Source organism: Poecilia formosa, unplaced genomic scaffold, assembly GCF_000485575.1.
Source record: "Poecilia formosa unplaced genomic scaffold, Poecilia_formosa-5.1.2 Scaffold148, whole genome shotgun sequence".
In the NCBI taxonomy this organism is placed as follows: domain Eukaryota; kingdom Metazoa; phylum Chordata; class Actinopteri; order Cyprinodontiformes; family Poeciliidae; genus Poecilia; species Poecilia formosa.
In genome coordinates, this window is record NW_006800087.1 from 1325199 (window position 1) to 1338113 (window position 12915).

The 12915-nt window shown below is 38.4% G+C and overlaps 1 protein-coding gene across 2 annotated transcripts in view; it reads right to left on the reverse strand.

Moving 5' to 3' along the window:
* The window catches only part of LOC103145894 (ADP-ribosylation factor-like protein 15), a 124454-nt gene that overhangs the window by 43471 nt on the left and 68068 nt on the right, over positions 1 to 12915 (reverse strand). For both annotated transcript variants that reach the window (XM_007563548.2, XM_016677152.1), the window contains exon 4: positions 12177 to 12385. In XM_007563548.2, the coding sequence (XP_007563610.1) occupies positions 12177 to 12385 (209 nt within the window). The remainder of the gene's footprint in view (positions 1 to 12176; positions 12386 to 12915) is intronic.

Here is a 12915-nt window from a genome sequence, read left to right on the forward strand (position 1 = left end):
GTAAGCTCTGTGCCTGGCTACAATTTCTAAGGTAACACTTCTCGAGATAAGTATCTCCTCTCAAAACAAGAAGCCAGGAAGTGTTCCATCTGTCATGAGCACAATTCACCCATTACAGTGGGTTTCTTCGTCACAACAATTTCACTTTTTATTGTTTCCTTCCCAGAGAATTTGTGGGAGTTAAGTATTTTCTTTAAGAAAAAAAACTTTCCAGCTGAAGACAGCGAAGAAGTAAACCGCAGGTTCTATGTATAAAGTTATTCACTTGTGGTTTAGCCGGAGTGCAGCTGCATACCTGAGGGTGAGCTGGAAATGGACCACAAAGCAAAATGCTGTGTGTTTGAGGAGAAAAAGTATCCTAGAAAAGGTCTATCAATGTGAAGTTGTTTGATTTCCACGGGTGTGCACTTCCATGCATAAATGAGGACATCCGCACAGCTGCTCATGGACAAGCGTGTTGCAACACACCTTGTCTGACAACACTCAGGCATATCTGGAGGTCTTAAAGAGGAGACAAGTTAAAAGAGTGACTTAATTATCTGGCTTGAATATCAAAGACTCTCAGACGAAAACATCTCCATCTCTTCTACACAGGCTCTTCCTGCTGTCATGGTATGTCTTCTCGAAAAACAGCCCAAAAAGGGAAAAGTTTGCAATCTACATGAAAGTCTCTGATCAATTGCCATCTCCAACACCTTATCATCAGCTGTTATTGCACTGGGAATGATCAGATCCTGAGAAAGGAAACCATAATGACCACAATAACCCGTAATACACAACTGTAATTTGAAGCAGAGAAACAAAAATCAAATGGACGGCGGTTATACATGTGGTTTTCCTGATAAAATCAGACATTCATGTGCCACCAAAATTATATATACATATGGAAAGATATTTACAAGAATGATATAAGTATTTTCCTCCATTGCAAGTACTGGCAAGTAGCTAATGATTTGCCTCCAATCGGTTATGATCATTTTCCAAACCTCTCAGATTAACTGTAACCCAAACTGAAAAGTAAAAGGAGGACAAAGCACAGTGAACGGTACTTCACTACTGAATTTGATCCAATTTCAGGACTATTACTAATTTCAGGACTACTAGTCCTGAAATTGATCCACTACATCTTGCTGCATTGTTGCAGCATAGAAACACAGTCATTGGCCAAAACATACAAATGAAAATAATGGTTTCCAACAGGAAGATTACATGAGCTATAAGATGATCAGTTCAATCGATATATCAATTGGTAATAATATTTTTTGGACTACTCAAATCGATACCATAACTTTTTTTGGGAGGGAGGTCACAGCCATCTGCCTGAATGAAGGTGAACATGATCTCTAACAATTCTTGGGACAACAAACAGTGACAGTCTGACATCTTTATTTCAGAACAAGCATCAACTTCTTTGGCAAAGCAATATATAGAAGCATGTTTATTGAATCGGAACAGACTGGCCAGCATTCACTCCCCACATACATCAGTCAGCCTCGGACCTTTTGCCCTGTGGCTGTTACCCAAAAGTGGATTGGTTCAGAGGTCGAGAACCCCAATGTGGCAGCATGCATTTGGTGTAGTAGTGCTACTGGCAGTATTGGTGAGTAGACTGTGTGCGGTTTTATTTTGAAAAACCCATAAGTCTGTGTATGCGTCCTTCAGTATAGTTGTGTCGAATGAAGATATGGAGTGAAAGTGATTAGAAAGCAAGTATGTGAAGCATGTGAGTTGATATGGAGGAGGGAGAGTCCAATCTGTTGGGTCTGTGCAGTAAAAGATCACCATGCTGCCTATAAAGCCAAGGACAAAGATTTTCTTAGGAATCCAATGGTGTGGGTCTCCACTTTCTAGTTCAAATTTTCCACAGTGAGTGGGCTTTAAGTGTGAAACAGCAAGACACAAGAAAGGAAGGGCACAAAGTACAAAGAAAGGATGTTATGAAGCCATGAAGATAATAAAGATAAAGACAGAAAGACAGGTGGAACACAAAACAGGATTGAAAGAATCTTGGGAATAAGGAACAAATGGTAGAAATGAAGAAATTAAAAACAAAAAAGGAAGGGCCTTAGAAAGAAAATAATTTAAGGAAGCAAACAAAGAAGTACACAAGGAACAAGTAATTAAGAACAAAGGGAGGGAAGAGGAATGAAAGGACACATTGAACAAAGGAGGTATGGAAGAAAATAATATTTAGACATCAGAGAGAAAATAAAGTGTGAAAATACAAATACTTTCCTCATTTTCTTATTTTCTTTTTCCAGTCCTGGTAAATACTGATATTCCATCCCTTTCTAGACTGTGCAAAAAGCCAGACCTTTACTGTAGTGCAGATGTGTATAAAAAGGTGCAGTCCATCTGTCTTGTCACAACATTTAGTTAGAGCCCCGGGAACAGACACAGCATTTATCCTCAAGATAAGGACTGTATAGTAAAATGAACGTTAAACCTTCTTTATGGTCAGAGTTAGACATTTGCATGGCGGCAGAACATGCTCAAAGGAACTCTTAGCATTAAGAAACAAAGAAAAACAATCTTAAAATGTCTTTTTAAATTATCTTTGCAATCCTTCAAGCTATAAACCTATGGAAAGCCAATCTCTGTGTTTATGCTTACAAATGGCATCCTGTTCACAAATATGCACAACCAGGCGCTGTTTTGTGGAGCACGTTCTGTCATTTCAGTCAGTTATGCGAAAATCCCAATTCTGTAAAAGTCTGTGGCACCCAGCAAGCAGGGACAGCAACAAGTCTGAAAGTTTCTCCTTCTTTACAAGTTTTTGCAAGGTTAAACACAGAGGTAGTAAATATTTCAAAATGGTAGACAAACAAATGGCTAAATAGTTACACATGAGCCCAAACTTTGTATTTTGAGTTGCGTTGGAATGTAATCCATCTATAGACTCTTCTTCTACTACCAGGTGTTAAATACATCCAGATTTTATGTAAATTTTAAAATAAGGACTGCAGTTCCTAATCTCAAGTGAAGGCAAAAAGGAGAGAAAAGCCAAGAGGCCGTTTCTCATGGCCATTGAGACAACTGTATAACCATGGATTAAGCTGGTTGATCAGGAAGGCAAAGGTTTGAACATTTATCAGTCGGCCCATTACAAATACAAAAGAAAACTCAGATATTGCAGTAACAGAACTGTAAAATAAACATACGGGATTTAATATTAAGTATTTTGCCAGAATCTCTACATTAGAAAACAGGTGTGAAATCACACATCCTCCAGACTCACTGCACGTCTCCGTCTCCACTCAAGTAGAAAAGCTTGCTAGCCCCCCACCCGAGTTTCAATACAGCATCCCCACTCTCCTGATAGTTCCCAGTCAACATACACCCCTGTAACCCCTACCTAAAAAAAATCCTTGAAGAGGTCAACAGAGAGATTAAGACCCTTCAAATGGGGTCATGGAGATCAATGATCAAACAGAGGGTGAGGACCAGCCCACCATGCCCCCCACTCCACCCACTTCATTTCAGAAAGCCTGATAATAGAGACAAAAAGGCTGGCTAAATATTACTTCCCCACATCATGACCCAGTCACCTTCTTAATCTCTGAAGGTGGCCTCGTCCTTAGCTGTCACTGACCGCTTCGGTGAGGGCAAGTCAGAACATGTCTACTGGGGTAAAATCTCAAATATTAAAAGGCTAAACTCAATCACATCAACAGATATATTATGAATACTACGAAAATATAATGCCTCAGGTGTATATCCTTCACCACATTAAAAACAAATCAAACACAATTCACAAGAGTAATTAAGACATAAAAGAAAGGGTGAAACATAAGTAATTTAGTAAATGTTTACAGATGAAATACAAAAATGTAAAGAGTTTTCTGCTTTGAGGATCCAAGATTAGACCAAAAGAAGGCGCAAACATTAAAAGTACAATTTTATCAGTTCTTTGATTCACATTTCTGTACACAAATGGATATTCAAAACCGACTGCCTATCAAAGCACTCCACCGAGTGAGAGTCAGTGAAGAGAAACATCAGGGCTCAACTAGCATTCAGTCAAAAGTCAAATGACTGCAGTGGTTGCATTTTGTTTTTTTTGCTTTTTGCTTTTGGCTCATTATCAACAGTGATGTAAAGACAAGAAGGAGAAGTGTAAGCAGAAATTTCTGCCAGTCATATTGAGCCCATTACTGCAGAAGAGGGTGCAACACTTTATTTGATTAATACCCATTTAATGTATTGTTTGCAATGCAGCACTGGACAGTAAGGAAGAAAGGGAGAGAGATTAAAAGCTGGCAAATATAAAGTTTTCCAACTGATGCATTCTGGAAGTGAGTCAATTGCACAAGAAAACAGATTGATTAAATTAGTTTGGTAGCATCTAAAAGACAAATTTTCTTTCAATGTTTTAGGGGAAAAAATGCAAATAGTGAAACTTTTCACAAATACTGTGGAATTATGTTCCAGAATAATCTGCAAACAGTTGAATCTGCAAATACGGAACCAAGAAAAGGTTGGGATCCACTGTAATCATTCATTACAACACCACTACAAAACAGAAGGAAGTGTGTGCATAGCCAAGACGCTTAGACTTTTTCTGCAGACGCTCCACTATCAGACTACACTGCCCAGACTTTGACCTCTTTGACCTACACTGACCAGACTTTGCATGAAGGGCCTTGAAGTGGCCATTATTCTTCACACTCTTCAGGTCATCCTCTCTTGGGACACTTGGGCTATCCACTCACCTGGGAATCCAATGAACCCCATATAGTTCTTCTTTTTTTTTTCTCTGAACAGAGTCCAAAGTTGGTAATGCCTGAGACTCTATGCATTTTTCTGTCTGCAATAAAAAAAAACTGTAAGGGACGGCTCGTATCCACTCAGTCTATGACAATTCAAGGAAGGTGTCAGTACACTGAGGTAATCAGTGGTATTTACTTCACTTGTCTGAGCTTTATGTCCTGTAGATAACCAGTCAATTTCTAATCAGATAGCTTAACATTTGGATCTAGGCTCCTGTTAGAATATGCTATGAGTCCAGTGTAACCAAATAAATTGTGAATTGAAAGATAAAGTTAAAAAGTAAAATAAACAAAGTCTTCTTAAACTACACCCATAAACCAAAAATGTTGGTTAAACGTATAACTCAATTTCAGAATACTAGCATTCTTTGGTGGGCATTTATCAGCAAACTACACCTAGACTTGGTAATATTTGCACACTAGTTTTTGCAGAAGCTACAAACCAAACCAAAACAAAGATTAGGACAACTCTTGAGATTTAGTTATGGATTCAGCTTGGCCAGTCCAACACTAGGTTTTTTTTTATAAACTAAGCAACTATTTAGTTGATTTGAATGTGTTTGGACTCATTATGTTGCTGAAAAATGAAATCCCTCTTCATCTTCAGTTAATTAACAGGCACCTAACAGTTCTGGGTCAACCTTGACTGCTTTAAGGATATCTTTACTTATCCACCTTGATTAAAGGTGTCAAATGGAGTAACCCCAGATCAAGATGCTGTCACTGAAATGTTTGATTGTTACTATCCTGCTCTTTTTTATGTTCCAAATGCACAAATGTGGCCCCAAATGTCTGTGTAAAGAGACCATCATAGATTCACCCACAAGCTTTCACAAAACTTTATCAAAGTCTGGATATTTTGTTTGGTAGGAAAACATACCATCTTCTAAAAGCTGAAATTAAATTAAAAGAATTGATGCCACATTATAAGTAGAAAAGTCTGGAAATCACCAGTCACATTTTTAAACATTTTCTACACTTGAAGCAACTATCCTTTCAGGCAAGACTGTGAATTATTAATCTAAATCATTATAGTTAAACCTATATGTGAGAAAATACAAATAAAAGAAAATCTTACAGTTTGAATAAAAGAAAGGGATTTAAAAGAGTGTTTTAAAGAGACTAAAACTAAGTATTAAAACAAAGAGCTAAATGGTTTGCAGTACGGCATCCAGCCAAAGATGACTTAATCTGGTCAGTGCAGATGCTAAATTTCACTTCACCACTCATCAGATGGCAATTCAGAACATGCATGATGATTTTCCCACCGTCTGTCACCCGTTCACCATGTGTGTGTCACATTCATACATCCACAGTATGGATGTGTGACAACAGATTGTAGATGAAGTCACGTTCATTCTTTCTACTCTGCCCAGCATGGGCCATATCTCCATTCATCTACCATGAGTTGTACTGATTATATAAACTTGTAAAAGGCATTATGCCACAAAAAAAAAATCCTACTTGGCGTCATTAAAGGCACAGAATAACAGAAAAAACATTGATGGGGAAAGTGCTTTACGTTAGAACTTCATGTCCCAGAGTCTTTGCTTCAAGCCCACAGCAGAATTTTCTGATGCAGATCTTGAAAAAAACAAATGGTAGAATGTGCTTACGACTTGATTTGACTTCTTTCAACAGACTTCAGCAGCAACCAAAAGAAAATATTTACTCCGTCAGGAAATTCAATCATAGGATCAGCTGAAGGCACAGAACATGGTAAATATGAAACAAATGATACCAGCAGTGATGTGCCAGCAAACGCCTACTTGGATGTAGATTTCTGCCCACCCTCCCACTTAGAGGACCAAAAAAGTTATTAGTACAAAAGGTAAACATTTATTTGATTTTTGCACAAAATGAAGCAAAAAGCTGGAACATTTGTTTAAAAAAAACAATTGGATTAACACAAAGTTACTGTAACTGACTTAATTCTGCAAAAACAACCTGATCACCTTTGTACAAAACGAAGCTCATCAGTGTGAAGTGACACTGTCACGATGAATAAGTAACGTCAGATTCAGTTTTGGTACACTCAAAACAGATGTGCTCCAATTTCTACCAGGCACTGCTTTCCTTACAATGACAGAAAGCATAAATGGATTGTTGAGGACTGGACTGACTTACGTTCTGTGGTGTGTGTGTGTGTGTGTGTGTGTGTGTGTGTGTGTGTGTGTGTGTGTGTGAGAGAGAGAGAGTGTGAGAGGGACAGAGTAAAAGACTGAGACTGTGAAAAGAAAAAGAAAAAAGAGCGAGAGGGGAATGGAAAAAAACGTGCATTAAATCATCTAAATGACGATGTTTCGGTGTCTGTCTTCAGTCTGGGAGTGAAGCTGTTCTTGTAGCTTTCAAGGTTAGAAGTTACAGCTTGACCATTTTTCCTCAGTGTACTGTGGGGTTGTTGTTTTTGACTCCCACATTTAACAATATGACTCAGTTCATTGTTTTTCCACCCATCACGGCGTGCATCATCACTTTCATTCTGTCTTCTATCTCTTCTTCAGATAACACAAATGCCAACAGAACCAAAAAGACCTCTAACTCTGTTCACGACACCGATAGCATTTTCTAAAACAAGAGCCCCTCATGCGTGCAGTCCATTAGGCCCCCGCCACACAAACAGACCTGCTTTGTTGAGGTGTTATATCAACAGGGTGACCTCCCCTCTACTCCTCCCCAGCTTCCTTGGGCCCCCCAACAGCAGGAGATTGATGTCAACAAGGAATTTTGGTCCCACGTTTTCTTCTGCCTCCTCCAGACCAAACGCTGCTCCTAAAAAACACTTGCTCCAGCACGCAGGGCCCCAGTGAGGCCCATTACCATCAACCTTACTGCCACCTTCTCCCAGCAACAGGTCTACACGAGCGCCAGAAACACCCCAAGTGAACAAGAAGCTCTGCAGAAAACTTCACCGGGAAAACCAACCATGTGTGCTTACTTGTGGAAATAAGCCGCCTTGTTTTATGAACAGAGTTGTTGCTACGAGGGGAGGGTCAGCATGGTTGCGTCATCTGTGAACCGTGTCATCGGCAAAAGAGCTGCCAAAAGAATTCAGACCTGCTAAAATGTGACCTTGTTTCTTGGGTGGTGCTTGTCAAACATTCACAAGAAACAAGAACCTGCAAAGCAGCTGCTGGTTCTACTGATCCGCAGAGCTCGACAAGGAAGGAGTGTTTGCAAAAACAAAAATCACATCCATGTTGACGCCATGTAGCCTCATCGGTGAACCGATTCCAAAATGCAATGAAAATGACATTCAGGAATCCAATGATACAGAAAGTGGCTCCAAATATTTCAACCCATATAAAGGTTTAAGTAAAGCGTTCATATTACAATGACATTCTGTGTGTAACAATGAGACTGTGGCTTGCAGTTTGTTTTTGTTTTTATTTGCGTTTACGGGATCTTCAGTTACCTGGACAGGGGCGTTTACACAACTTAGGCAAGCAGAATAGTCCTTCATCAGTCCAACAGGTTTTACATTATTGAATTAAATAGATTCAGCAAGAATATGTATAGGCCTAAATTACAAGATCAAAGTGTTGTAAACCATTACAGGAATAGCAATTAAAAGCCTCTGTATGTCCTGGATATCACATTTACATATTTCAGATTACCCGAATAAATGGAAATGTAAGTTCATAAAAGAGAAAATTGCAAAAAGTTTTTTTTTTCTTTTTTTTTTTTTTACAAATTAATCTGGTGCCATTGGAAAAAGTAACTGGTGAATTTGGCCCACTCTTTGCAGATTTATTTTAATTCAACAATACTGGACAATTCACAAGCATGAATTTAGTTTTTAAGGCCATATACCACATCTTGATTGCATTAAGTCCAGACTTTGACTAGGCCAATGCAAAACTGTGATTTTGCTTCATTTTGGAGTCATTTAGAGATAGACTTAATTTGAATTATCTTGCTAAATAACCTAAGTTGACTTCGCTTTAGATCTACCATTGATGTCATAGTTTTTGAGATCTTTTGGCCTACTTCATGTTGTCAGACAGGTCCTACTTAAGTAGTTTCTTGATTCTACAAATCTGGCTGTATTCGGGCATGGATTTGGTGAGTGAAATGAAAAAAAAAAAAACTGGTAAAATGTACATTTTACCAATTATATATATATAATTATATTTCAAGACAGGCAACATTGGTTTGAACGTCTTCCTTCAATAAAAAAGGAAATAATTTAAAACCTTCATTTTGTATTTAGTCAGGTTATCTTTGTCTGACATTAAAACGTGTTCATCTGTAGGCAAAGTAAAAAGGATGGAGAGGAGATACTTTTTTCACACCACTGTGAAATCAATTTACACTGACAAAAGTACTTGCTTTGTTGTTTTCTACTATGCCTTATTGAAGTTACTAAACAAAAAGAAGAAACCGATCTGGAGACAATGATATCTTTTACAGTTTGTCATTTTTTTTTTTTTTTTCATATAAGAAAAGATCATCCATGACTCACTGAACATGAGGTTCTTTCAGTGACAAGGCATGAGTCAGAAGATAAAGTGTTCAACAGGAACAAAAGGTGTAATAACGACATTCATCCCATCCTTTCTTTAACAAAATGCTTGGGTTGCGTCTGTTGCTCTCCTCATGGCCGATAAGTGACATCATGATAGAGACAGACGAGTGCGTTACGTGCTCATTGGACGTGTGCAATTGGTAACCGCTAAACATCCTGAGAGGATCATTCGGTTGTAATTCTAATAGGAAGTGGACTTAGTAGTAGGATCTATTATCAAAGTTGAAGACTGAATTAAATTAGGCGTGACTCAACTTTCAGTACAAACTTTTACGGGGCTTTTTCATGATGTGTTGATGTCATGAATTAAAAGCCTAACAGCCAATCCGTCATGCGTATGTGAACTCACGTGTCAGCAGTGTTTGTGAACTGTTCTGCAAAGTCAATACTTCCTAAGACTGATGCAATAAAATATGCCAGAGGAAACATCATGGTAAGACCAGTGGTTAATGTGGGGGGCTCAGACAGTATTATTTGACTACATTAACGTCGGACAACAAAAGATCAGTCTTGCCGAGCTTAAAGCAGGCAGCTGCTTTTTGAAATAGAACGAGATTGGGGGGTTTCCGTAACTATTGTGGCTTTGGCTCAAGAACATAATGTCTATAATAATTACTTAAAGTCATATGAACTATATCAGGGGGATTAAGCGTTTAGAGTCACAACAGAATCTGGAATATAACCTCTCTCTCCCGTTTCCTTCCCATCGCAGATTTCACATTACTGTAAAACAGCTACACTGGTGGTCCAGGCTGGGGAATACAGATGGCCTTCTCTCCAGGCATCCTTCAGAGCTATCCATCTAAAGCGTTCAATAGGCCTGCAGATGATGCTTGTGTGTAGATAGGTTTGCGTGGGGGAGTTTGTGAGAGTGCAGGAAAGTGAGGTTACAGACACATGTGTGAGCAACTGTTCAGGGAACGCTAGACATAACATCCAACAACAAAGGGCTCCTTCTAAGAGGGAATTATTGGTAGAGCTTGATGGGAAAACAGAAAGGAGGGCAGAAAAAAACTACATGCAATGCCTTACTCTTGGCCTTTATCATATCTTGTCACAAAAAAAGCACACATTTCAGCGTGTTTATTGGAATTGCATTTAATAAAGTGACACAAAGAAAGGCAAAGTCTGCTTTGAATGAAAGGAATTAACAAAAGGTTTTTAAAAGGTTTGCAAATGAAGATCTGAAAAGTGTGGTGTCAATTTTTGCCATGGCCACCTGAGCTACCTTATACAGCTGCAAATATTTTAGGATGTGTGTCTAAAAACTTTAAACACATAGGGACAGAAAATGTTGCAAAACTTTCTTTAGAAAATAAACTTAAATTCTGTCAGATCGGGTGGAGTCTCAATTTATCATAGGTTTAGACTTTGGTTAGCCTATTAACATATGGGATTTGATTTAACCATTCCATTAAAGCTCCGGCTGTATGTTTAAGATAGTTGCCCGGCTCCAAGGTGAACACCTGAGCCAGTCTTTTGCAAACTAACAGGACTGGCTTGCATGTACGCCAAAAGGTTCCCTGTGTACCTTGCAGCAAATTGCAAACATGATATTTTTGGCTTTAATTTAACAACTTTTTTCTTGCTACTCTTCCATAGAGGCCAGTTTTGAGGTGTTAATAACGAATAGCTGTCCCATCGACAGATTATCCTGCCTGAGCTGTGGATCTTGGCGGTACTTGGGGCCTCTTGGTAGATCCTACGATTAGCCAAGCCAGCAGCATGGTTTTTCATTTTCCAAGCAATGAACTCCACAGTGCTCTGTGTTTCATTCAAAGCTTGGAATACTGCTGTGTAACCTATCCCTGCTTTTAGCCTCATGCCTGACATGTCTGGTTTGCACCTTGCATTCATAATGCAAAGGTTTGTTAACTTGGCTAAGGAACTGATTCTTTCTGAGGAGGAATGAGTGTAATGTCAGACATAACGTATTTAACTAGATATCAAAGTGTTGTTTCATTAAGAAACGTCTCCTTACTTTTGCTATTTAAGAAAAAGAGATACTACTTAAAGGTTTCCATGTCATAAAATACATTTTTTAGAAAGAAAACACTTAAGGGGAAGGAGTGGAAGGAGAGTTTGTAATTTGGCACATAGATGTTTTAATAGAACATCTCTTTGAAATGTGTCTGAAGTGGAAACAGTTGCAGAGCACTCAAAAGGTTACGTATGTTATAAAAAGCTATTGTAAAAAATAGCACAAAAACGAGTGTAAAACCTTGAAAATTGATTCATTTTGTTAATCTCTTGTTAATGCAGACAACAAGTCCTTAGTGCAAGTAACAAGTTCCTGCACCTTCAAGCTTTACTTTAAAAACAGAATCATCCTTCCACATTCATACCAATGAGCAATTTGAATCAACAGTTAGAACAGAAATTAGTAAGAGGGAATTAAATTGATTATAATTATGCCACTAAACTTTAGGAGCTTTGACAAACATTTCAGTTCTCACTGTTGCTTAAGAGACTAAACCTTATTCTGCTCTATTTAATAAGCACTTGAGAGCTCTTGTTCAAGGCCTGACTCAGAGTGTAAGCATGATTTTTTTTTCCATCTACAGATAATCTTATATAATTCTTTTGAAAACCTCTAATTACAGTGCCTTACATGGATTGTTTTCTCTAAAACAATCCTAATTGATTTTTCTGTGTCAACAAATTTAACGTTAAGACAATACTGCACACTGAACTTGTGCCAAAGGGCACCAAAAATGTGCAACATTGATGTTACTCTGCTATAACGTCCGAGATATGCATGATGTAGTCTTCCTTTCAAATGTGTAGTAGAGGGGGGAGGGGTGTATATGCAAAAGACAAAATAAAGTTTGTGCATATGAGAAGAACCAGCAGCAACAACAGGAAACAGTCCAGTTCACCTGATTTGGTGCTCTTGCTGCAGGCTTGTCCTGGTGATTGGCGAGGATGAGGAACGGCAGTGTGCAGAGCTGAGGGTGCTGCAGAGCTGAGTGGAGCTCATTCCGCGCTGACTCAAGGTCCTCGTCCGATGATGCGCTATCCAGTACGAAGATTACACCCTGTGACCCCTGGTAGTAACGACTCCAATATTTCTTGATGTTGTCAGCTCCTGTAGACACATAGAAGAACGGTGAATCGGTGTGTTTACCAACATGGGATCACAGCTGCTCAAGGTTACACTAATTCTGATAATGGACAATAAGTTATCTAAATTATTAGGTCATATTTAAATGCTTATACAAGAACAGGAACTCTTGGATACTAAACAGCTTAACATCTCGAGACATTTTCACCTCTGTAGACGTCCTATTAAACTAAAGCAGTAAAAACTGTTCCAAAAACCAGCAGCAGTTCTCAGATCTGCTGCTGGTTTTTATTAAGTTCTAACCCCAAACTTCACACCAGGCAGTTGGTGCAACCTTTCTTACATATGATGGCAATAAAAGGTTAATGTTTTTCAGGTCTTTTACAGTAAATTCTGTTAATTTTGACCTTTTTCCAAACTAGGTGTAATATGCTTAACTCTGAACCCCTAAATGTTTTACGTGGTTTTCTGACCTGGGATGTATTTAATAAAAGAACTGAAATAAAATAAATAAATAAAAAAGAACAACTATTAACATTTTTTAGAAGAAAAAA